The 24,010-nt window shown below is 45.7% G+C and overlaps 1 protein-coding gene across 5 annotated transcripts in view; it reads left to right on the plus strand.

The window, feature by feature from the left end:
* Nucleotides 1–2,767: 2,767 nt before the first annotated feature.
* NFIC (nuclear factor I C) overlaps nt 2,768–24,010 on the plus strand; it is a 322,708-nt gene continuing 301,465 nt past the window's right edge. For 3 of the 5 annotated variants that reach the window (XR_013603639.1, XM_078669817.1, XM_078669819.1), the window contains exon 1: nt 2,953–3,220. Coding sequence is in view for 4 of the 5 variants with exons in the window: in XM_078669817.1 (XP_078525943.1) it covers nt 3,188–3,220 (33 nt within the window). In the remaining variant the exon portion in view is untranslated. Of the gene's footprint in view, nt 3,221–24,010 lie in introns of all 5 variants that reach the window. The other 2 variants (XM_078669818.1, XM_078669820.1) reach the window with 1 other exon arrangement.

Genomic DNA, 24,010 nt, shown 5'->3' on the forward strand with positions numbered 1-24,010 from the left:
TTTGGTGAAAAGGAACAATGAAGCCGGACGAGACTAAACCAGGTGTTTTAAAAAAAACTTTTTTGGTCTTTAATAGACAAACTCCTAAAGCAGGTGATTGGTTTTTGGATTACAAAAAATAGGAGCTCTGATGTTCTGGTAATGTTCTCACAACCTATAGGACACAATTTTTGTTTTTTTCCTGCTTGGGACTATGATCAGGAAAAACAAAATGGCTGCAATGACAGTGGGAGACGGGCCCTGAAAAGCACGAGCCTTCCAACGGGTCAATCAATCAGGATTTATAAAGCGCGGCTAATCACCTAATAGGGTATCCAGGCGCTGCCAGTGCCAGACTTCGGTGGCCAGAAAGGTGTTTCCAATTGTGAGTCCATCTCAATCACAGCGTTTCCCCGTTTATAAACGAAATAGCGGAAGTGAGACGGTGGCCTACGGGGAACCTGCCGAGTTTTACCGGGTATAATCTAACCTTAGCCAGTGCTTAATTTGTAAAATCATAAGTGCCAGAGCCCTCGTTAGGAGGCCACTGCAGCTTGCAGCACCCATTGCCCGTCATCGCTGTCAATGACGGTACCAAAACAACTCTTTCGCCTGTCGGAATAGCTGGGGAGGGAGGTATTAGTACTTTTTAATATATATTATATTAATAAACAACAGTGCTACTCATTTCTAAATTAGATGAGCAGCGCCACCATGTGGCAGACTGTCATTAGTGTGTTGTTGACAACTAAGTCTGGATGCCGAGCACATGAAACCACCAGATCAAATTAAGCACTGCATTGCCTCTAACTGAGACCTTGTTTCCTGTATTGGATATTGTTACATTAAAGGCTAAAAGGCATACTCATGAATCAAGATTTATTAGCGTGAATAAATAGGAACCCATACACACAAAGCTTCATTGTGAATGGACAGACGGACAATTGGAATGTTGGTGGGATTGTACGGGCACAAACCATGGGAGGATGGGAAGAGGGGTGGACAAATGGAACACATCGGGATCAGATAGAACAGACACGTTCTGCAGAACACGCTTGTTAGTATTCAATACGTTTATATGTGACATACATTGTCAGGGCCGGTTTTAGGATTTTTGTGGCCCCGGGTGAAATGGAATGTGCGAGGCCCCTCTAATTTACAAAAGTGACACCTTCAGGGCTCCGGAAGCTGCTTTGTGCAGGCTCCTCCTGGGCCCCAGCTCCTCCTCTCAGTCACCTACAAGCACCTCTTTCACAGCTCATATCGAGTTGAAGGTGGGTCACTAGGGTGGGGGCCGATTTTTGGCTCCTGGGGGCCATTTTTGTTACAGGGACGTTTTTGCAGCATAACTGCAAAATCATCCCCGTAACAAAATCGTCCGAAACCGGCCCAGGCAAAGAGCTCGGCCGACCTGGGCCCCCTTGCCAGGCCCAGTTTTGGCCCTGCTGAAGGTGTGAGAATAGCTTGGGGGTTGAGAGCTAAAGCTGTGTACACGGTAAAGTGCTGACAATGGGTGTCCCTCAATGGGCAGCCAGGCAGGAGGCCTAATAGCAGGACACACCTGCAATTAGGCCTCTTTGCAACTGGCACAAGATGAAGTTTCCCCCTCTCCTAGGCCTCCCCACACCATCTCTGAGAGGCCCAGGGAGGGGCCCCCCTCCTGTAAGCCCAATTGCAAACAGACACTTTCTTCAATGGGATGGTCAGAGGCACAAGAGGCTTGGTGGTGTGTTGCACTGGTGCGGGGCCATTCTGGTGGGCTGAGTGTGAGGCCCTGGGCAGCTGCCCATACTGCCCATGCCGAGCGCCGGCCCTGTAAATTGTCCCAAAATTCATACCTTTCACACAGAGGCAGTAAAGTGGAAAACAGTGCATGCATCTCAAAGTGTCCCACAGATAGGTGTCTCTCCCGCTCTGCCGTCTCTTGCCCTCCACTCCTCTCGCTCCCTCTGTTGGCTAACATCCCGACTGTTGTCTCTTCTGTCCGGTTCTCTGCTCCCTTCCTCTTCTCTGTTGCTCTTGTCCTCTCGGCCTCAGCCAGTCTGTCCTGGGCCTTAGTGCCAGGAAGGGAAAGTCCCTACCCCCCTTGAGTGTTGTTTTGAGTGTAAAATACAGCAGTAATCCTAAGTGAATGGGGCTCTCCGGCGCTGGGCCCCGGCGCCACTGCACCTGCTGCACCAATGGAAGCTACAACCCTGGAACCCCATCTCCTCTGTCTTTCCCAAACCCCTGTCCCTGACATGCCCTCTGGTACCCTCACGTGCCCTCTGGTACCCTCAGCCCACCGTCTCGCTCGCCTGCTCCTGCCACACAATCGAAGGCTCAGCTATTGGTAGTGCAGCAGGTTCAGTGACACCAGAGCCCTGGGGCTTTAGAGACCCACAGCCCCTCAACCTTACTGCCCAGCTGGGGGTTGAGGGTGGCCCTGGCTTGTTATGGGACCAGTGAAGTCACTGCTTAAATGTGTGCTGCGTACACCCCGTTCACCCCCCAAATCTGCCCTTTTCTCCGGCCCCGTCCACTTTCAGACCCCCCCCCCCCCCCCGCCCCGCCCCGCCCCTGTCTTTCCTGCCTCGTATCTCTCCTCTTCCTCATCCTCGTTCTCCTCACCCTGCCCCTCTTCCCTCCTCAACCCTCTGCTTCCTTCATCCTTCTTTCTTTCCTTTCCTCGCATCTTTCCTGCGCCCTCCGGTTCCCTCGGCGCCGGGCCTCTCTCTCTCTCTCTCTCTCCACATCCTTCTCCCCCGCCCCTCCCTTCCTTGGCCCCTCCCTCTCCCCACCTCCCGCTGTCAGTGTGCGCCTCCCCCTGCGGCAGGAGCTGCCCCCCGTGTCCTGCCCTGACCCCGGCCCTCCGGGGCTCCCTGCCGCTTTAAAGGGGCCGTCTCCCAGCCGGGCCGGCCCCCGCGCGTCACCGGGCGCCCTCCCCACCCATCCCCGCTCCCTCCCTTTTTTCATTTTTTTCATTCCTTCTCTATCTCTGCCCATTTCCCAAATGGAGCAGGTCCCCCCCGGTGGCCCGCTCTACCCTTCGCGCTGCCCGGGCACCTAGATCCGCTGAGACCCCTCCCTGGATGGGCATCCGGCCCCTGCGCCACCCTTTACCCGGGACCCTCCATCCGGACTCCGGGCGGCAGAGCTCGGGCCCCCGCTGCCTTCGCCACATGACTCAGTAACTTTCCAGCCTGGCCAGCTCCCCTTCCAGGGCACCATGATGTATTCCTCCCCCCTCTGCCTCACCCAGGTAAGGCTCCCTGGCACACCCCGGGGGCACCGCCGGGCATCACCCCAAAAACTCTACACTTTGGGCTTTTTCCAGAACCATGCTAGTACTTTTTGGAGCAGAGAAAAGGGCGGGCTTTCCTCCCCCTCCCCCGCCCTTGGCTGTACAGAAGCAGCAGGTTGGCAGTGCCAGGGCACTATTTGGGGGGGGGGGGGGGGGGTGTTTGGACTGAGTGGGGTTCTCTGGCATGGCAGGGGCTTCGCTTCTGAAAAAAATGTTTACTTCGCTGTGTGTTTTCCTGGCATCCAGCTTTTCACCTACCTCGGGCAGGGGTTGGCACTCACTGTCCTGGCATTTTGGGAGCTCCCGGTTGGCGGGGTGGGTTGAATGTATAGTGCGCAGAGAGACAGACGGGAGCGATATTTCATCAATTTTTTCACGTGGATGTAAATAATTCCTCTTTTGGGATAAAATAACGGGGCAAAAAGTTGGCAGTGGCAGGGAACTTTTCTTGTGTTTCTGTACTTTCGTGAAAGGGGCGGATGCTATTCTAAAAGGCTGGCATTATTGTCAAAAAGTAGTCTTGCTTTCTGTTTTATGACGCGCCAGACTGGTGCACCCGTCTGCCCTGGGCTGGCATAAGGGAGCACCTGGCAGTGCCCGGATTCCTATTCCGGTGCCCGCACTGGGGGGTGAATATGCCGGCGTGGTGCGTCTGGGGGGTGTGGTAACATAAATATTTATGTATGTGTCTGTTTCTCTGTGTCCCTGAGCGCTGCGAAGGCACGTGTGCGCCAGTGAGGCGCTAGGTAACACTTTGAACATACATGTTCTGATAGGGAAGCGCCTGGCCGCACGAGGGCTCTGCAGAAGCCATCAGGGTTGGCACTGCCAGTCTCGACTGGCTGCTGTCTGTGCCCTCTGACCCGTGCGGGGTGCTGCAGAGACGTGTTTATAACATGGCACCGTCTCTGCGCCGGGGCGCTGCGCAGGAACCACAGGTCGGCTCGGCCAGTGCGCCTTATCGCCTGTCTAGCGCGGGGGTGGGAGCTATTCTTTTCAGAAAATGCTTTTTGCTGTTTTATGCGCCAGCCTGGCATGTCCCTCCTTCACGTGGCTTTGAAGGAGACACTTTTGTGATTTTCGTGCTGCCAAGGGGGACCCCTTTCTCTCAAAGTTCTCTTTGCTTTGTGTCTAGAAAGGCGTGCCCCTCGCCTCCTCAGCATTCTGCATATTTTAGGTTGGCACTGCCAACGCGCCCTGGCTTTAGCATGCCAGCACACTCCACTGTGCCCTCGTGGTGTGGGCACGACCTTTGCAGACTGTGACTCCACGTGTGTCTGCCTGATGGCACCGCTTGCCTCACGAGGACACCGATTGGCACTGCCAGGGGAAACATGGGGTGCTGCTGAGGGGTAATACTTCCAAAATGTGGGTGCTTGTCTGGCACGCATGTTTCACCCATCACTTTTGTTCTGCAGGGCAGATCCGTCCAGGTTGGCAGTGCCAAGTCAATTTGGGACACGTGCGTGCGCACTTGGAGCGCAGTACGCGGGCACTGCCCGTCTAGCCCGTCTGTGCCATCTTTTATAGGTATATGTTGAAATAATGTTTGCGCCGCTGCCCGCCTTAGTCACCCCTCCCTTCGCGGCCTCCTCTGTAGCTCGGGAGCCTGGCAGTGCCAACTGAACTTTTTAATCACTTTATTTCAGAAGAAATATCTTTTGGGGGAGTTTAGTCCAGATTTAGGGCGTTCTGTTTTATGTGTCCTCACCCTCGGACCATTGGCCATTATACTGCCATGCCCCTTTGCACCGCGGCTGCACTTTTATTTTTGGCTTTTTATTTGAGAATACTGTTGTTTAGGAGCGGTGCCCTCGTTGCCTGCATTCCTTTCCTATGCGTTGTGAAGTGTATAACGCTCTGGGCACTGCCAGCCTCCGCCGTTTACTTATCTCTAATGCCCTGGGCAGTGCCCGCCTCCGTCCGCCATTCAACAGGCCTCGGGGTGTTTTGTGGAGCCGACAGTTTCGATTTTTGAGGCGTTGCTCTGTGGTCACACACTGTGCCCTTGGCAGTGAATTTTGCCAGTTAGTTGGCACCGCTGCCACCTGCCCTTTCATAGGAGTGTAGGTGCGGGTTTTTAGGGTAAACAGCGGGTTATTTGCTGAAACTGTGCCCACTACCTGAATGGCGGCTGGGGTTTCTACGCGCACTCTCTCTACAGTAACTCTCTGCCCATGGGCACCGAATCCCGCAGAGAGGCTGGCACCGCGCGGCACTTGCTTGTTTGGGCCGATATTATATTTTTGGAAAAGGGATGCTTTGAGAAAATAGATGTATGAAGTGCGAGGCCCCCACGAGCCTCTGAAACGCACTCACTTCACTATATGACGCCGCCCCGTCTCCGCCTGCCACTGCTTTTATCATTGCTCGGGGTCTAATTTTTTTAGTGGGAAGCGATGCGAAGTGCTCAGAGAAGTTGTGTTCAGTATTCCATGTGCTAGTTACCACCCACCCTGCTCAAAATCCTCCCCATTTGTCTCGTATAGCGCCAGGCTAGCCCACAGCGCTATATATATCCTGGTCCAGTGGAAGGCTATCAGTAGCCGAAACGCGTAGGCCGTCCTATTTGCACGTTATTTTGCACATGGTGTGTAAAAAATAAAAAGGAACTTTTGAAAACTTACCTGCTGCTGTGCTGTGACTTCTGCCAAAAGGGAACCAAAGGGCTAGAAGATTCGAATGAATATATATATATATATATATATATATATATATATATATATATATATATATATATACTGGATCTAAGTGTGATTTCCTGTTAAAAAATAACGCAATGCTTCTTGCCACACAACCCTCACCCCTCCCCCTGTCTACCACTGTCCAGAGTTGGCACTGGAAGTGCACATACTGTGAGTTGGGAGAACGTGTCGTTTCAGGGGCAGTGCGTGCTCTTAGAATATAGTGCATGTCTTCACCTATGTTTATGCCACCCTACCCTTCCTTCGTACCATGCCCGCCCTCCCCCCTTGAATCCCCCCCAAACACCCACGCCTCGCAGTCCGACGGGCCTGGCACAGGCCTGAGCGAAGGTCAGGGGTGTTTTTATTTCACTCTACCGTCCCCCCCCCCTTCCAGTACCTGTTCCTCATAGCACAGGTAAACTGGCACCGCCACAATGCCTCGCTGCATTTGCCCCCGGGGAGTTTCTCTGGATAAACCGTTGTGCTTTTTGAATGGCACCTTTCCCGGCTTTTTTTTAATCCTTCATTTGTGGGCACACTGCCCACCGCAGCCCAGGCACACGGTGTCCACGTGGAACAGTTTTCATAGTTGTGGTCTGCATTTCACCTTCGCTCTCTCGCTACCTGCCCCGGGTCTCTGCGGTGGTGTATTCGCCCCCCCACACACAGGTGGCAGTGCCAGGGTACAGGGGGCATCACAAGCCTATGCCCGATTTCGCCGCCCCCTCCCATGGTGGGAGTCGGCTGGGATAGGGGCCTGCTCAAGTATGTGTATGTATATGTGTATGTATATATATATATATATATATATATATATATATATATATACACATTTTTATATATATATATATTTTTATTATATGTTTCCTGGCCCATTTGCAATATTTGGAGACGGGATGAATTTAAAGGTTACTTTTCTTTGGGATTGGATTATGCAGATCAGGTAGAGCCCAATTTCTTTTTATTTATTTAAACAGGCTTGGGGAAGGGGTTGTGGGCTGTGGCCAGGTGAGGGGCAAACTTGGCGGTGGCAGAAATCTGGAATCTGCCCATTTGAGGCCTGCATTGGGACGCCATAGGATACACGTCGCCACATTTCCCTACGTGTTTCCTGATGTAAAGGAAGGCTGAGAGGTCTCTGCCCCCATTTCAGACACTGTATTATGAATTGAGGCTTGAAGAAAGCCGTGTGCTCCTGGGCACATGGCTTTATTTGCTACCCGCCCTGTAGCCTCTAGTTTACAATTTGAAGTGCTCAGAAGCCAGTTGAACGCATGTGTTCGGCTCTGCAGGACAACATTGGCGCAGTCTCTTCGGCCCGGAGGCAGCCGAGATCCTGGTGGGGCGCTACAGAAGGCCTCTTTATACCTGCGCTTTTTATTGGTTACGTTTTATAGCGTCAAAGAAGCGCCTTAAAGTTGCAGTAAAGCGCCATGTCGGCGTTATAGGACACCCCTCTCCAACTGTGTAGGTAAAATACGCGGGCAGGGTTGATGCCAAGGGAGTGAGGCGGGCCAGGCCGCAGTCGCTGCCAGGGCAGCGCGTCGGCCAAAGGAACATTTATCCAATCAGATATTTTTGCTTTTACATTTTGCGAAGTTCGGGCCGGTGCGCAAACTTTGTTGTGAGAGAGATTCAGGGGCGGAGGCGCCTGGCTCTGCGTGCAGTGTTTTATCTGGCGAATGGCAAAGAGGCGGCCCCTTCCAACTGAGACACAACATAGCGACTGCGGGGTCCTCTTCGGACTCAAGGCGCTGGAACTGTTGGACAGTGTCTATGGAGGCGTCTTTAGAAAGTGATTTTGCAGGAAGGTACCTGGGCGTGGGGAGAAGGGGGGCGGGTGTTCTGGCTAGGAAGCCATCCGAGAAGGAACATATGTAAAAGTATACCCCTTTCCCGTCTGTCCGAAGTGTGCGCCAGCGCGCAGCACGAAGTATCCGAGGTCTTGGCGCTTTAAAAATCTGGCAACTTCCTTCTCATGAGTCCAGTAGTTGGACACACAGGCCGCGGAATGTCATACTTGGCACATACATGTTGCCTTGTTTGCAGTGAATGCCCGAGATCACACGCAGAGTCCGCCGAGTGTCTAATAATACACAGGTGCCGGGGCTGCGCCAAGCATTGAACTTGCGAATCCAACTAGAAAGGTGTGCGGGATTCCTGTGGGTCCGTGGCCGGACCTCGGGGAGGGGATGGGGGCGACAGGTGGGCCCGGGCGGCCTGGAGTTTGAAGCCGGTGCCCGGAGAGCTCCACATATGGTTCCCATAATGTTGGATTCAGCTCGCGGGCGGCGGAGGGCCGCGCTTCGGCGCCTCGCCACGGGTCTTAAGAGCTATAGAATTCCGCAGAATGATGTGTTTTAAACCTCTGTTCGTGTGGTGGTGTTTTTTTTTATTTACACGTGTGTGTTTACAGAAGTTTAATTTAAATTGGAGCTTACTGTTATATCTTGGTGTCTTTTTTGAACGTAGAATCTATTTTTTTCTACAATAGTGGCCAATATTCTTCTTTCATATCTATGTAGTATGCGTCTCTCTCCCCTCTCTTTCCGGATCTGGGGAGATATATATATATATATATATATATATATATACATACATATGTATATATATATATATATTCAGCCAAACATGCATTAATGCAGTACACTCATTCTCGTGAAAAAGCAGGTCTCACCTGCGAAACGCGTCGAGAGAAAGCCTTCTGAATTAAAATACGCTTTGCAACTCTAAAGTGGCCCGGACTTCTTTCTTGCATGGAGGAGAGTGTTTGGCTGAAAATACAGGGACTCGCTATCCCGTCCGAGGCCCTCCACTGAAAGCGGCAGGAATCCAAAGCGACTTTGTTTGGTTTGATATATATATATATATATATACACAACACAGACACAAACACATATGTACACAAACACACGTATATATACATATATACACACCCCCACATATATAAACACATTTATAGACATATACCCACATATATACAAACACCTATACACACACATACATATGTATGTACAAACACACGTATATATACATATACACACACACACCCACATATATAAACACATTTTATAGACATACACCCACATATATACACACATCTATAGACATATATATATATATATATATACACACAAACATATCCATAAACACATATGTACACAAACACACACGTATATATACATATATACACACACCCACATATGTAAACACATTTATTGACCTACACCCACATATATAAACACATCTATAGACACACAAACATATATATACACAAACACATATGTACACAAACACACACTTATATATACATATGTACACATATACACACACCCACATATTTATTCACATCTATAGACACACACATATATATATATATATATATATATACACACACACACATATATATATATATATATGTGTGCATATTATATTTGTATTTATGAGATGCAAAGGCTTGAGTGGGTGACAATGCTCCTCTCTCGCTCAAAAATGGTAATAAAACAGCATATTACTCTGTGCACATCTGCCTATATGTATTACACCGTGTAGTCTAGAGGTTCTGGTGGCAACAGAAACTAAGAGGCCAAAGGTCAAGTGGTTAGTAAATTTCAATAACTCTATAACACCAGGGATACGTGTTTTGCATTTCTTTTTAAATACAAAAATGTTTATTGAAACCAATAGACAAAAAGCTGAATTATAGTGTTTGCTGTAAAAAAAGAAGATAAAATAAGTATGTAATTAAGAATGCAGAATTTGAAAAAACAAATCACTGTTTGCTTTGTAAAAATAAGTCATATTCTATTTGTCGAAGGGGCACATGTTGACGCTGTTGTCTCTACGGTGCAACTATCACCGCGCACTCGGGGGAATTTGAATGCTCAGGTTTTATCTTTCGTGATGAGAATATTGATTAAACAAGGACCCTCAGTAAAGCTTTACAGAGGCCTTTAAGATGTTTTATATGATGCACTGGTTCCTGTGAAATATGAGTTTTTATACCAGTGCATTTTGTGCAATAAAAACACATTATCATGTCATCATAAAACATATATGTAGTTGAAAGAAAGCATGCAACGTTGGAGAGAGAGAGAGATAATATATATATATATATATATATATATATATATATATATATATATATATATATATATATATATATATGTATATATACACACAATCACTGGGTAAGGCCTACGTCATTATGTTGAGAAACTTGTGTTAACTCTTTCTACATGTGTTGCAGTTAGTATAATTTTTTTCAAATGCATTATCTAGTCAGAAGCCAGACTCATATATAAATTTGCCGGTCTTCACCAAACAGGATTGTTGTCTGCGAACATTAAATGAACAGCTAACAGCTTGATGCGTGTGTATCTGGCTAACCATACATTAAGATAAATACGAAGCTGCAAAGCGAAACGCGTCTGTCGGGGGTGAGGGGTTTGTAATAAAGAATTTTGAAATCGGATACCTGTGTGCTCACCATCTTTCAATCTAAACAAAGTTGAAAAGTGCTGGAGTAAGATAAATATAAATATATATATATATATGTATAAATATATATATATACAGACACACATATATATTTATAAAAATATATATTATACATATTTCCATAAAAAATATATATACCCATTAATATGTATTTGATATATTATATATATTATATTTAGTTTTCCTTTACATTGATCAAGTTATCACTAAGCACTGTTTGTGCAGAGTGCATAATTGCAATCACTGTGTCAATAAAAAATATTGATGTTTATGGGCACGAATAGATAGATAGATAGACAGATAGATAGATATTGTTTGTTTTATAGAAAGCTGCCCGAGTTGTCCTCGTAGCTCTTTAGTTTAAATCTGAATGTGCACACCTTTTGGTGCTGTCAACAGGTACATTCACCGAGGTTTGAAAAGGGGCTGCATGCGGAAGTCGAGAACAAACCTGAAAAAAAGAAAGATAAAATACATGAAAGAACCCTTTGTGTTTCACTTTCCCAGCCTCAGCGTTGACGGTTTTCCGTGTGGTTGGCATTCTTTTCTTTCGGCCGAGCGAGGCTATGCCCCTCCCAGACTGGCACTGCCCGTGGTTAACTCTTTCGAAGGGTGCACAAGGCAGGCGGGTGCCCTGCCTTGCTCTTCGGAATCTGTTTTTGTTTTGAATCTTTAATAGAGCAGCCCGAGGTTGGATGAAGTGTGGTTTTCCCCTCCGCCCCTTGAATCTGGGCCCGGACCACGTCAGTGTGTCTCCTTGCCAGGCCTACTGTGGTCCGACGACTGCAAGCCATATCCAGGACTCTATGTTTCTCCCGCTCACTCTTGTTAATTACCACCCTGTGCCAGCGCTTTGTTGGCCAAAGAAAGCAATGGCTTGGGTTTTATTTTGCGGGTTTGTGTGTGTGAGTGCGTCAGTGTGTTCCCTGACATGACTTTACCACAAATTGCCCTCTTCGTCGTTCCCAAGTGTACTCTGAACTCCCTGGAGTCGAGTCAAACAATCGGTTAAGTTGAAAACTTGGCCAACATGGCGGCCCCATTGGAGAGAACCTCGTGTCCTGGATTTTGTCGGCCCACCTCACCGCTCGCCCAACCCTCTCTGTGAAACACACCCAGTTTTCCTTGAAGAGTAAAAAAAAAATCTAAACGTGAGTTAGGCGGAGAGCAGCAACGTTTCAGGCAACGTTTCAGCCACCCACGCTTATTCAAAAAATATTTGAGCTCCCATTCCAACCCCCACCCAACAAAAATAAATGTACGCAAGCTGAGAAACTCATCGAAAGTAGGATCGCTGACGAGCCTCTTGCAGTGTGAGACAACTTCCTCATCTTGACCCCCCCTCTTCTGCGGCCACAGCATAAAAGCCCAGGTTTCAATTTTCCTTTTCCTTTGGGAGGGCCCCCTCCTTTTGGAGACAGTGATTCAGAATTAACGCTTTCCTTTTACCCGCTAGCTCAGTGTTTCCCAAACTTTGTAGAACCGCAATCCAGTTTTTAGAACAACAAACTTTTGTGACCCACCTTGCTTTAGTGTGCATGAGGCAGGCTGTTTTTTGATATACTTAAAGCATCGTGTGCTAGCACACTGCCATTTACAAACTGCACATTTTCCTTTGAAACGGCCACTCAATTTGCACAGACATGCAGTTTACTGATAAAACTATATTGCACACAAACTATAATGTGTGGAAATCAGGTTTCATTGAATATTTATCATTTGTGCATCACCAAGTAAAGTGTCTTGATTTGTTCTGATCCTACTAACATATTTGTTTCCATCACACTTCAGAAGTACCAACAAATGTGTGCTGTGTTTTTGCTTTCCTAAATGCTGAATGCATACAGTTAGTTTACAGGTATTTACTCTTGGTTTTGTGTTACAAAAATGACATCCTACAGCCTTTCCTTTCACACTCTGCACACTGGCAAGATTGTCACTTGATTCACTTTACTTTTCTTTCTCTGACTGCAAAGTAAGAGTGGTTTGTAAGCACTAGTCCCCATTTTAAAAACATAAACAACAATTTGTCAGAAGGCAGTGCCTGGCCCTGTTCTAGTTAGTTTCGTCTGCATTGCTTTCAGCGACAGTTGCATCTTCTGAATTTAAGACCTGTGTTTTACTGTCTTTCTGTTTCTTTGTTTATGCAGGTTTTATGTTGGTATCTTTTGCAGTCTGTAAGTAGTCGTCTTTAGTGACACTGAAGCCGTATTTTATTCTGACTCAACAGCATCTGTCTGTATCTGTCTGTACATGCATCTCAAGGGCAGTGTGCGTGGGGGTGTGTCTACATTTATGTGTGTATCTATCTATTAAGCCTGGGTGGAGTTTGCAGAGATCCGCTATGTTGCACTCCAAAAAGTGACATAAAAGACTCCGCCAAGGTGTACAACCTTTACAACGCAACTTTTAAAACGTAGTGCCTTTACAACGTGGTATTTACAACGCAAACCATTACAACGCATTGCGCTGGGGGGCGCTCTAGGATAGGGAATAGATTTAATTTACTATCCAACACCTTCCCTACTATCCACGGGGACTGGAGTTGGATTAGTAAATTAAACTATTCACTATCCAGCACCCCAAAGCGCTATGCGTTGTAAAGGCATGCGTTGTAAATACCGCGTTGTAAAGGCATGTGTGGTAAAAGCATGCGTTGTAATGTCATACATCCCTCCGCCAAGCTACTCGGAGATCCGCGAGCGGTGGAGTGGGTTACCTTGCGTCGTTCCCAAAGATTTTTAGTGCCGGGTGTTTGTCCTGCGCTGTAAAATCAGCGTGAACGACATCTCACGCAGTGCAGGAGGGTATTGCTTCTTATTGCCACTCCAGTATAAGTTTTACTTGTGCGGCGAGCGGTAGCGACCATCCGGGACTGCCCGCATGGAGAAATCTCGCTGGTTAGTGGTCATAATTCGGATTTTCCTCGCTTGCACTCACCAACGTACCATTGGCGAGCGCGGAAAAAACTCTGCTACGTGGAGCAGAGTTTTTCAGAACTTTGCGAGCACCGCTGAGTGCAAAAAACTCTTCAAACGGAGTGGAGTACCCCCCCAGGCTTAATATCTATTTGAGTGTGTGTCGGTATCGAAAGTTCTGTTTGAATCTATATCCATCTTTCTTTGGAGCTATGCACTCTAGGACTAGATGGATGGATAGATAGATATGTGGCGAGTGAGGCATAGATCGAAGGTCTGGTCTGCTTGTCTGCTGTTTGTCCATTCAGCTTTAAGGGTATTAAATGTGAGTCTACATCTGTGTATCAGCATTGAACGTTTTGTGTGTGTTTTAATGTTATGTGTTGCTGCATCTAACATTCTGCATGTGCTGGTTTCTGTTTGTGTACATCCGTGCAGGGGCCTATAATGGACTGCATGTGGTGTGTGAGTGACAGTGTGTGGCTGTTTGCCTAGTAGGCCTCTGTGTACAATATGAGGGTGTGTGTTAGTTTGTGTGGTGCTGTGTGTGAGAATGTGTTTGTGTGAGTCTATCAGCCGCTCTCTTCAATTCTAACAATTTTAACCAAACAACACTGCTTTGCAAAATGAAATCTTTGGACAACTGTGGTGCTGGTGGTGTAGGGCCCATGGGGGTCGGGACCCAGAACAAATAAAGCTGGGGCACAGATCCCCCCTCTAGAGATGCCGGTGACGTTGGTGTGCCTTCAGAACCCTATGAATACTTATGGACCTGCCCCCGTCCCAGTGTTTTCTTTATATTCTGAGAATTTTAGTCTTGTTGATTGATTTTAAAACCTGGACTGCAAGTCCCAGAATGCAAAGAAAAAAACCTGGACTGGAGCAGCTAGTCACACATGGGTCAGGGATGGTTGACAGCTGTGTGTGTGTGTGTAGTACAGTGTGATGGAAGGCGTGTAAGACAGAGTGTGCCCTATGCCACATACACACATGAGCATCTTTGCGTGTGCACGTGTAGGTCTGTGTATATTACGCTTGAGGCGTGCATGGATTGTGGCAGCGCGTGTGCGGCTGGGCTTGTGTGAAGGCCTGTCTCTGCGTGGTACCGTGCTGAGCCGGCTGCCTGCGCGTGCACGCTCTGTGCGTGTGCTCGTGTCTGTGCAGGCTTTCCCCATGGACCAGGCCCCGCCCACCGGGCGCGTAGACGTCAACAGAGAAAGTGGCATTTGCATTTGAACTTGACCTGTTTTTCCCGGACAGCCCCCCTCGCCCCGCCTCCCGGCGCTCCCGCCTGGCACCGGCTGCTCCCGAGCATCCGGCGCGCACTTTACATTTTATTGTGGAACAAAAGCAGGGAACGGCTTGCTGCAGGTAACCCCGGGCCAGGTGTGTGCGAAGCCTTCAATCAGCACTCGCCACTTCGACAAAAGTGTTGTGGACACTTGTTAAACTACCGTTCTGCTGTGTGTGTGTGTGTGTGTGTGTGTGGATGCCACTAATATTATGCACCAATGAATGAAGGCCTTCCTTTGCGGCTAGGTTCGTTAAATATGCGGCTAGGAAAGGTTAAAGGTATTATGCATCTGTGCGTTATTCTTTTGTTTTTTAAACGCACACAAACAAAAAAAAATTCCCAAAAGCTATAAAATGCATAGCTTTATTAGGGATAATTGTATGCTTTCAGCAGAGCTGGTTACAATTTTTTTTTTGTTTTCTGCAACAGTTATTGATTTTACCTTCCGCAGCAGGAACAGAGGCATGGTACTTTGGTAACAATATCCGTCTTACCTTCCCGGGTAAAATAGGTCACATAAAACATATACAGTGTTGCACTCTACACAAAAACAAACCCGTGCAAAAAAAAAAAAGTGCCTCTTTTATTTTGCACATCCCAGATACATGATCTAACTGTTGCTTTCTGTGTTTGGTTTGGTCTGTGTTATCACTTTGGTAATGTAGAAGCAAACTTTTCTATTCAGAAGTAATCTTGAAGGAGGGAATTATACATTTCATATTTATTATGTATGTGCTCACCAGGAGAGATCTGTGGATTTAAGATTGGGACCTTAAAACAGGGGGAAACATCTGAAGAGTTCTTTTAAACGCCGAGCGTCTCTTATAATAACTGGTGCTGTGAGGGTGATGCCTGTGGCGTAAGTAGAAATGTACATGAATATTTAAATACAGCATTTTCATGAAAATAAGTAATCCCTCTTTCCACATTATTTTTTAAATTATATTTGATATGTGTTGGATGGGAGTGTAAACTCCCATCTCCCAGTCCATCACTTGGGGATGTTAATACCAACAGGACAAAGTTGTCACCTATTTAAAGACTGAATACAGTAAGAGTTAAAAGTGTATGAAGGAGGGAAAAAGGTGCCAGACACAGTGTGTTCCACTCTGTGCACCATGTTTTTCCTAACTTTTGATCCGCATTAGCCAGAAACATGTTGTTAATAATTAAAATCCACAAACTATATAAAGCCGGTGCTGGAATATGTGGAAAATGCAGAATTTTTTTTTAACCTGGAAATTTTGCAGCCGAAGAATCGCATATGAGAGCATTATTGCAGTGAGTAGATATTAGTACCTTCAGCTGTTGCAATAACTAGATATGTGATAGGGGGTGATTCTGAGTATAGCGGTCCAACCCCAGTGGCGCGGCAGCTACTGCTGCGCCGGCAGTCCGCCCGCCCTATTTTGAGTTTGGCGGTCAGACCGCCGCAGGCCCACTGCATCCGCTAGGAAACTGCTGCTCTCCGGCGCTGTTGCAGCAATGGGGCGCAGTATTATGCTTGCGATGCCGTTGTGGCACTGCCAAACATATTACAAATTTCCTCTCTGCCAGTCTTTTCAGTCCGGTTTCCCAGGTCTTTAAACAGTACACCCATCGTTGTTCACGAGTAAGAAGTCTTTTCTGGATATCTTGACACGTTGTAGTAATTTTCTCCAGAACTACCCACTCCATATCCACGCCTCGTGGCCTTTTTCCAGGTAGTGGCGCGTGAGTTTCGTATTGGTCTTCTTGTACCTGATCGAGCTTCTATGTTCGTTAATTCATGTCTTCACTTTCCGAATGGTCATTCCCACTTAGAGAAGCCCACATGGGTAGGTTATGTGTTGTATAACATTTTCACTGTTACAGTTGGTCGCATACTTCAGAATCCATGGTCTTCCTGTCTTGATCTCAACCTCTTTCGTGGTTTCCACATGGATAATGGCCCACCGGCCGATGGTTGTCCCACAGCACTGTTTGGGTTTGTAATGGTGGTGTTTTTGCGTGGACCAATTCATCCTGAATTTTTGTGTTCCTTTTGAAAGCAAAAAGCGGTTATGGCCATTGTTTCATACCCCATTTATGATATGCCAGTTTTTGCGTATTATATTCTGGACTTTATTTGAAATGCAAGTGTATGTGGTGACACAGAGGACTGTCGTTCTCAGGTTTCTTGTAATTATCCAACAGGGCCTCTCTGTTATTATTTCTTGCTCTTTTCACCAGTTTCCTCAGGTAATGACGTGTGATAAATTTTTCTTCTAGTGTCTTCGTATGTTTTTCAAAAGTCTCCAGAGAGGAGCAGTTTCTTCTGACCCATATGCACTGTCCAACGGGGCGGTTCTGTTGGAGTGATTTCGAATGAAAGCTTTCAAACAATAGAAGGCTGTTCCTGTCAGTTGCTTTGTTGCAGACTCTCGTTCTTATACCTTCTTGGTCCATTGTGATGACGGGATCCAGGAGTACTGCTTCATCCTTGTTGATGGTGTATGTACATTTTAAATGTCTGTCCTTTGTGTTTACCCATTCTGCAAACTCAGAGGCCTTTTCCTTGTTACCATGCCATATTATCAACACATCATCAATATACCTGAGCTAAAGTTTCATCTCTTCTCTGTAGAGATTTTCTGGGTTGAACATGTAATCAGCCTCAAAATTGGCGTACATATAAAAAATCCATACTCTGCGCGAAAGTACTTCCCATTGATGTACCCCTCACTTGGTGGTACGTTGAAGTGAGAGTTAGTTCTGCACATTCTATGACAAAGTGTTTGGAGGTCATGAATTCCCAATCCGCCGACTACCCACAGTGGAAATTCCGGTTGAGAACAGGGATAAATGGCTTGTACTGGATCCAAGTATTAGGGTTTTTGGATGTTTTATGAATTCTATTGCAAAGTTTCCAACTACATGTGGGAACTGATTACTGGCTTCTAATGGTGCATATTTGCTTCAGTTATATTTTGTGGATATGCACAGTGTATAAAAGACCACAAATTCTAACTGGTTTCAGAGAAAGCACAAAACATTGATATAATAGAACTGTAACCAGAGGTGTTAGGAACCTTGTCACCTTTCATTATGGTGGGCGGAGTGCGCACTAGAGTATGAGGAATTTGTGTAATTTGCAAAATATTGGCAAAATAACACGTAAACATTCAAAATGCAAACCTGGCATCTGGTGTACTATTTTAGTGGAAATCCGACCACATTGAATGCCATGATACGCACAAAAAAGTGCCAAATAAAGCAACAGCTTCTCTTGCAAAGTCTGTCATTTGTGTTTTTCCATGCGATTGCGGTACATTTTTTTTTTTAACCAAGATTCGCAGTAAATGTGGTATAATATGGTCATTTTGGGAATTTCGTGTAACAAGAGCAACGAGAAATAACTAAATTAAGTTAATAATGCCAGTATAATGCACATTTCATCTGGGCCTAGTGCAGACCTGGCCTGTGATTGTTCTGCATAATATGTACATTTAGATTTTTGGAGACTGCCTGGGTCCAGCTGTTGGTTTGTATCCGTCTGTCATTGGTGTTTGCCCTTCGTTCACCAATCCACCCCACTAGCCTCCAAACACAAACTGATACTTGTCTCACCAGAGGTCAAAGTGGACTGGGAGCATCACACGCCACCATGAACCACATGTATACTGTACAATGCTATGCTTTGATATTGTGTGATTCCAGCCATTAGCGTCTCTAAAGTCCGCCAGATGAGGCACGTGCCCCACTTTTATTTGTCCTGGCTCCCCCACCACAGCTGTAGATTGTGCCTGAAGGTGACCCAAGAAAAAAATTGAACAGACGCTAGACCTTGCCGTCACATTCATTTGTCCAACTACATTTTACTGCAAAGAAGTTTATGCTAGCTTAAAACGTTTGCTTACATTTTTATATCAGACTTTTTGTGTATGTGCATATTATGTTAATATCTATATGTACATATCTCTCGCTCAAAAAAATAATAATTATATTTATATATATATATATATATATATATATATATATATAGAGAGAGAGATAGAGAGGGAGAGAGAGATTTTCACACATACATAGAAAGTCAGGTTAAACTTATTTAAACTTGTTTAAACAGACACACATAAATAGATACAAAAACACACACACCTGTAGATATATATACATATATACACACAGACACTCTTTGCAGTTGACCCTTGAAGCTGACCCCCATCTGTTTTTATGTGGCTCAATGTCTTCTCACCTCCCTAAAATTTACTTCTGTAGACCCCACTGAATCCCGCAGACAGTTATGGTACATTGCTGCTCCTGCATCTCTTAGGCCTCCAGGGAAGAAAATGTGTCCCCCTGTCATTCTGTAATCATTTTCAGTTTTACCACCAATACATTTGAGTCTGATTTCTTGCTTCAATTTCCTGTGGTTGTTGCCCCTATGAAATGTCCTTGACCGTGTCCTGATGATGACCCTTCCTAAATTATTCTGAGGGTTGAAACATCAACCATTTAGACTCTCACCCTACCTCCTATAATGCCTCATTAGAGATTTTATAGCTATTCACTATTTACTGTACGAATACTAAAGTTTGTACAGTTAACATTTGTTTGTTATTTTCATGCTTTGCATTTGTTTTTTCTGTTGTAGATTTGACTTACTTAATGTGCCTTCCCATGATTTTTTTCAATGGGATGTTATTTTGTCCTTTTTCAATATTTTACAACTATTGCAATACACGTTTTGGTTCTACATGGATGTTTTCTGGATATTTTGTGTTTCTGGATATTTTTGTCTATACATATCCCTATTTGCTTGTCACAACATGCCCCTCAGGCACAATCTATTGGGCCTCCCAAGTATAACTTATTGATGACTTATCGCGAAGGAACCCTCTTTCTGTCATACATTTACATTACCAGGTTCCTCAACATATTGATTAGTCCAATTTTTTCCTCCTTCACTTTGTTTGGGGCTAATACAAGTTGAAGCTTGACACGGATGTTGCTGTATTGAGACCAGATTATGACACCAAACGGCTCGTGGTTTTAAGATGCCCAAGCGCCTCGTCTTATTGGTCAATTAAACACAGATTGCACATCATCAAGGCACCCTTATATATTGAATTGGGTGCAGAATGATGGTCCAGAATGGTATTTGGATTGAGGAGTTACAAAATGATTTTGAGTAAATAAGGAACACTACGGCTGGTATTAAAGATAGTTTTGGGATTTTCATACAAACCTGGACTACATCTGGAGGCTTAAATGAGGACTAACGGATGTATAAATGGAAGTTCGTGGCAAATGTGTTTTTTTTAAAGCTTTCAAATCTTCAAGGCATAGGCAAGTCCAATGGAGGAGGGGAGTAGGAGATACTTTGTCTAAAACGACGGGGACAATTTCTTGTATTGCGGTTAACGGGATATTCCCAATTAATGCTTAATATGTGGGGGGGAAAAAAGTGCCAGGGCCTTCGTCAGAAGGCCACAGCAGCTTGCTCCACACTGCCCCTGACAGTGCTGCCAATGACAGTACAGACACAGCTAGTAACCATCACAATCCAACAACTGTGACAAATGCGACAATTTCAGACACCCAAAGCTATAAGAATGGCGTGTTCAGCAGGTATTAGTCACTTTTAATGTTTATTGAATGAATACATAATTGGTATGGTGCTTATCTCTTAATTAGACAAAGAGTGCCACCATGTGGCAGACTGCCATAAGTTCCAGTGTGGCCAATTAAGTGACGGTGCCAAGCACTGGAAACCACTGGTTCAAATTAAGCACTGTTTCCCACGGTAAAAACATTGGATGCTTAGAAGCATGACATTTTCAAACGGACAAGGGGATGTCAGGCTTGATAATCGAGATCCACCGATAATACCACAAATACCAATTTCAAACATTCTGTAAATGGAAATTCGTGAATAATCCAGCACCCTCACTCGGTCCCCTATCCAGCGTAATAAGGCAGTACATTTTAATTGCACAGAGGAGAACAGATGTGTTACTTCTTTTGTTACTGTGTGACCCTTCTTTTGTGAGAATGGTCATAAGACAAATAATGTGACCTCTGTCGTATAGTAATGCTACTCATTACTACTTGCAACGTTTAGGAAGCCATATGTTACAAATGCGTTGTTTGAAAAACTGCAACCAAAATGTTACTTCAAAATGGCTATCAAGCGTAACGTGCACAGCATAAAGTGGCTTAATAGAGGATTATAGCCTGCTGCCGAGGGCTCTATCTGTTCTTAAAGGCGCTTTTCCTGAATTACATGCTCAAGCCATCTCTGAGGGCCTATAACGAAGTGGACTTAAACAGCTGCTACTGCCCGAGACTTAATGGCTATAATGATGTTAGAACTTTCCACCCACTGACTGTAGAATGTTCTAAAAAAAAAAACAGGGAGAAACAGAAAGACAAACATTGGAATGTGGGCGCAGCAGGTCTGTACCCGCCATTTCTGGCTCTGAGTCACTCTATTGTCTTTAACGGTGCTCGCGATATTCCTGTGCGCTAATAAAATGAATGCATGCTTTGTAAATACCACCTTGCCTGGGTATTGGTGGTTCCTCAGCAGCGGAGGAGGTGAAGTTGTAAACCTTCGAGTGGGGTGGTGCAAATTCTGTGTGTCAGTTCTTCTTGTGTGCAAAGATTGGGAACCGTCCTGTATACGCATGCAGGTTCATCAGGCAAAACGTATGCATGGTTGTCCGGGAAAAGTCATCCAGATAAGGGGTTTCGGACATGTTGGGTGACTGGATCCATTCCATATATTCATATTCCTTCACAAGGTACATGAGTTTCATTTATACTAACTGTAGGTAAATCTTTCTAGCGGATAGCTTGAAAATATGGGCTGGATCTGGCCAGTCTGGGCCAAACGTAGGCACCCTGCTCCGATTTTCACCAAAATGATAGGTGTTATGGAAACTATATTTGGATATGAAAAGTGTGCACGAGGTGTACCCTCATGAACAAAAGTCATTTCAGAGACCTGGCTAATATATTTTTCTTAAAAATTTGAAAGTAGCACGCAGAACATTGCTTGCACAAACCATGCTGCTGCTACACAGTGTTATTTTACAGATCTTGTGAGACATTTTCTACTTGAACCAGTCTGTCAGCGGTGAAAATATTGTGAGAAATAATAAACCGGAGAAAACAAAGAATACATGAAATGCACCAAACCCAAAAGCTGGGATTTGCACAGGGTTACACTTCAATAACCGACATTTTGCACTGGCCTACTTAGCAGCAGTGCAGTTTCCTCTGAGATCTTTCTTTTCCAAAATTGAAATCCTGGGCTGCGTGGAGGGATTACGGTGAGTAGGCTTGCCTACAAACCCCTACACTTCTTCTCCCTGCACAGTTTGATGGTCTTGTATGCAAACAAAATCAGTTCCCAGAGCCTTTAAAAGGCGCTCAGTCCAGTTCGAAAACTCCTTTCTGGATAATGTCTCTGAAAGCCTTGTAGTGATTGGTCGTAAAGTCCCACTGAGGAACCGTGATATTTTTTACACTTGCATCAATTGGAGTAAGAAATTTGCTAGACTGATCCATCATGGCTGTCTTTAACAGGGGTCTTTATATCAGTGCAAGGCAATTCAGTAAAAAACACAGATGGTTGTTCTCTCACTTAAAAAAAAAATTCCTTATGCATTGTGGGTAATCTCACCTGTGCAGTTCCTGTGCCTGCAGTAGCTGGTGCCCTGAACTGCCAGCAGGTGCCATTAGATCTTAGACCGAACGGGTAGATAGCGCCTTAGTGCATGAGGAGCACTGCTCATGCGCACTAAGGAATACGGGACGCTGCCCTCTGGTTGGCTAGTAAGATACAATTGGGCTGCAGACAGCCACCCGTTCCCATTGGCCTTGGTGTACCTTCAGCCTCCGTGTAATGATAGTTGAGGCCTCCAAGATCAAGCTGAAACAGGTACCCACAAAGCACCAGGAACAAACGCTCCTTAAAATGGGGCTAGGCATGAGCTATCCGTACTTTAGTCTAATTAATTTTCCTTATAATTTCAACTGGACTTTTCTGAAGAGAATTTAGACTGCAAACACAACTGAAGCGTGTCTTGTTTTGACTGTCAGTGATTTTCAGGTCTCAGCCTCAGACAGCTTTAGCTGTTTGTTTGAAGGCCATTGGATGTATAGTGACAGTGGGCCTTGATTCAGCCCTTTGCTCAGGAGTGGGTGGCTTTGTTGTCAATCTCACTTTCCTGTTCCTGATTCGATATCTTTCTCCACTATCCTTGTGTGAGTCATTTCAGTCTCACAGGAGTTGATTGGATGATGTGTCCATCCACTGCTCATCACAGACATTGGATTGCAATGCATATGAGGGACTATTTTCTCCCTCTCTCTCTCGCTCCCTGGTGTTGTCCCTCCTCACTCTTCATCTCTATGTTACCTTAATGCTCCTCCTCCTCCTGCCTTAAGGTTGGTTGCCCCAGCCTCCTAGGGCCCCCTCACACATTAAGGGCTGCATGCCATGCCCCTACTGGTGGCCATCTTAAAATCTTTTAACCATTCCAAAATGCATTTAGATAGAATAAAAAAAAAGCATTGGCCAAGCCAATGCTTGTTCTGGTGGTGCCATACTTAGAGCCCATTGTCTACCAGTTTATGGGCTTTAACAGGGCCGGACTGGCCATAGCGGGCATAGGCGTTTTCCCAGTGGGCCATCACGGTGGGGGCAGGTTTTGGACCCCCAGGGGCCGTTTTTGTTACCAGGGGCCTATTTTTCCATATCAGCCCCCTGTAACAAAAACACCCCTCCATCACAGCAGACCCAACTCAATTGCCAGGGACAGCTTTTGTTCCCAGTCCGGCCTTGGGCTTTGCTAATGGATAGTTCCAAATTGGGGTTCTGTAGTGAACTATGCCTGCCAATCAATAAAGTTTCTTCTTGGTCATGAGCGACTGGTTGTTGACGTAACTCTGTGTAGATATTTTAAGGTCTGTGCAAGAGTGAGTCAACTAGTTTTTAAATGGGATCCCTATACCCACAAATAATTATAAATGATACATTAACCGCATACGCGCTAGCGGGTTTTCCCGCTGCGCGCTGCGATTCGCAAAAACCCTCGTTACGTGACAAGGTCATCTCGTCACACGCGCAGCGCAGGTAACGCCCGTGACGAGCTGACCTTGTCACGCGCGTCGAAGGGGTTAATCCCCACCTTACATTTAATTGACACAGCTTCTCCAAAATCTCACTGGAAGGTTCATAACTGACTTACATCTCTAGGTTATGGATAAACTCCCAACCAAATTAGATGTAATACTCGCTCGAGTAGTTCTAACAGCTGCAGATATCTGTAAGGGATTCGTGTAGCCTTATATCTCTGAAAATTGATCCATACCATCCCAG

This window comes from Lissotriton helveticus, chromosome 12, assembly GCF_964261635.1.
Source record: "Lissotriton helveticus chromosome 12, aLisHel1.1, whole genome shotgun sequence".
In the NCBI taxonomy this organism is placed as follows: Eukaryota; Metazoa; Chordata; class Amphibia; order Caudata; family Salamandridae; genus Lissotriton; species Lissotriton helveticus.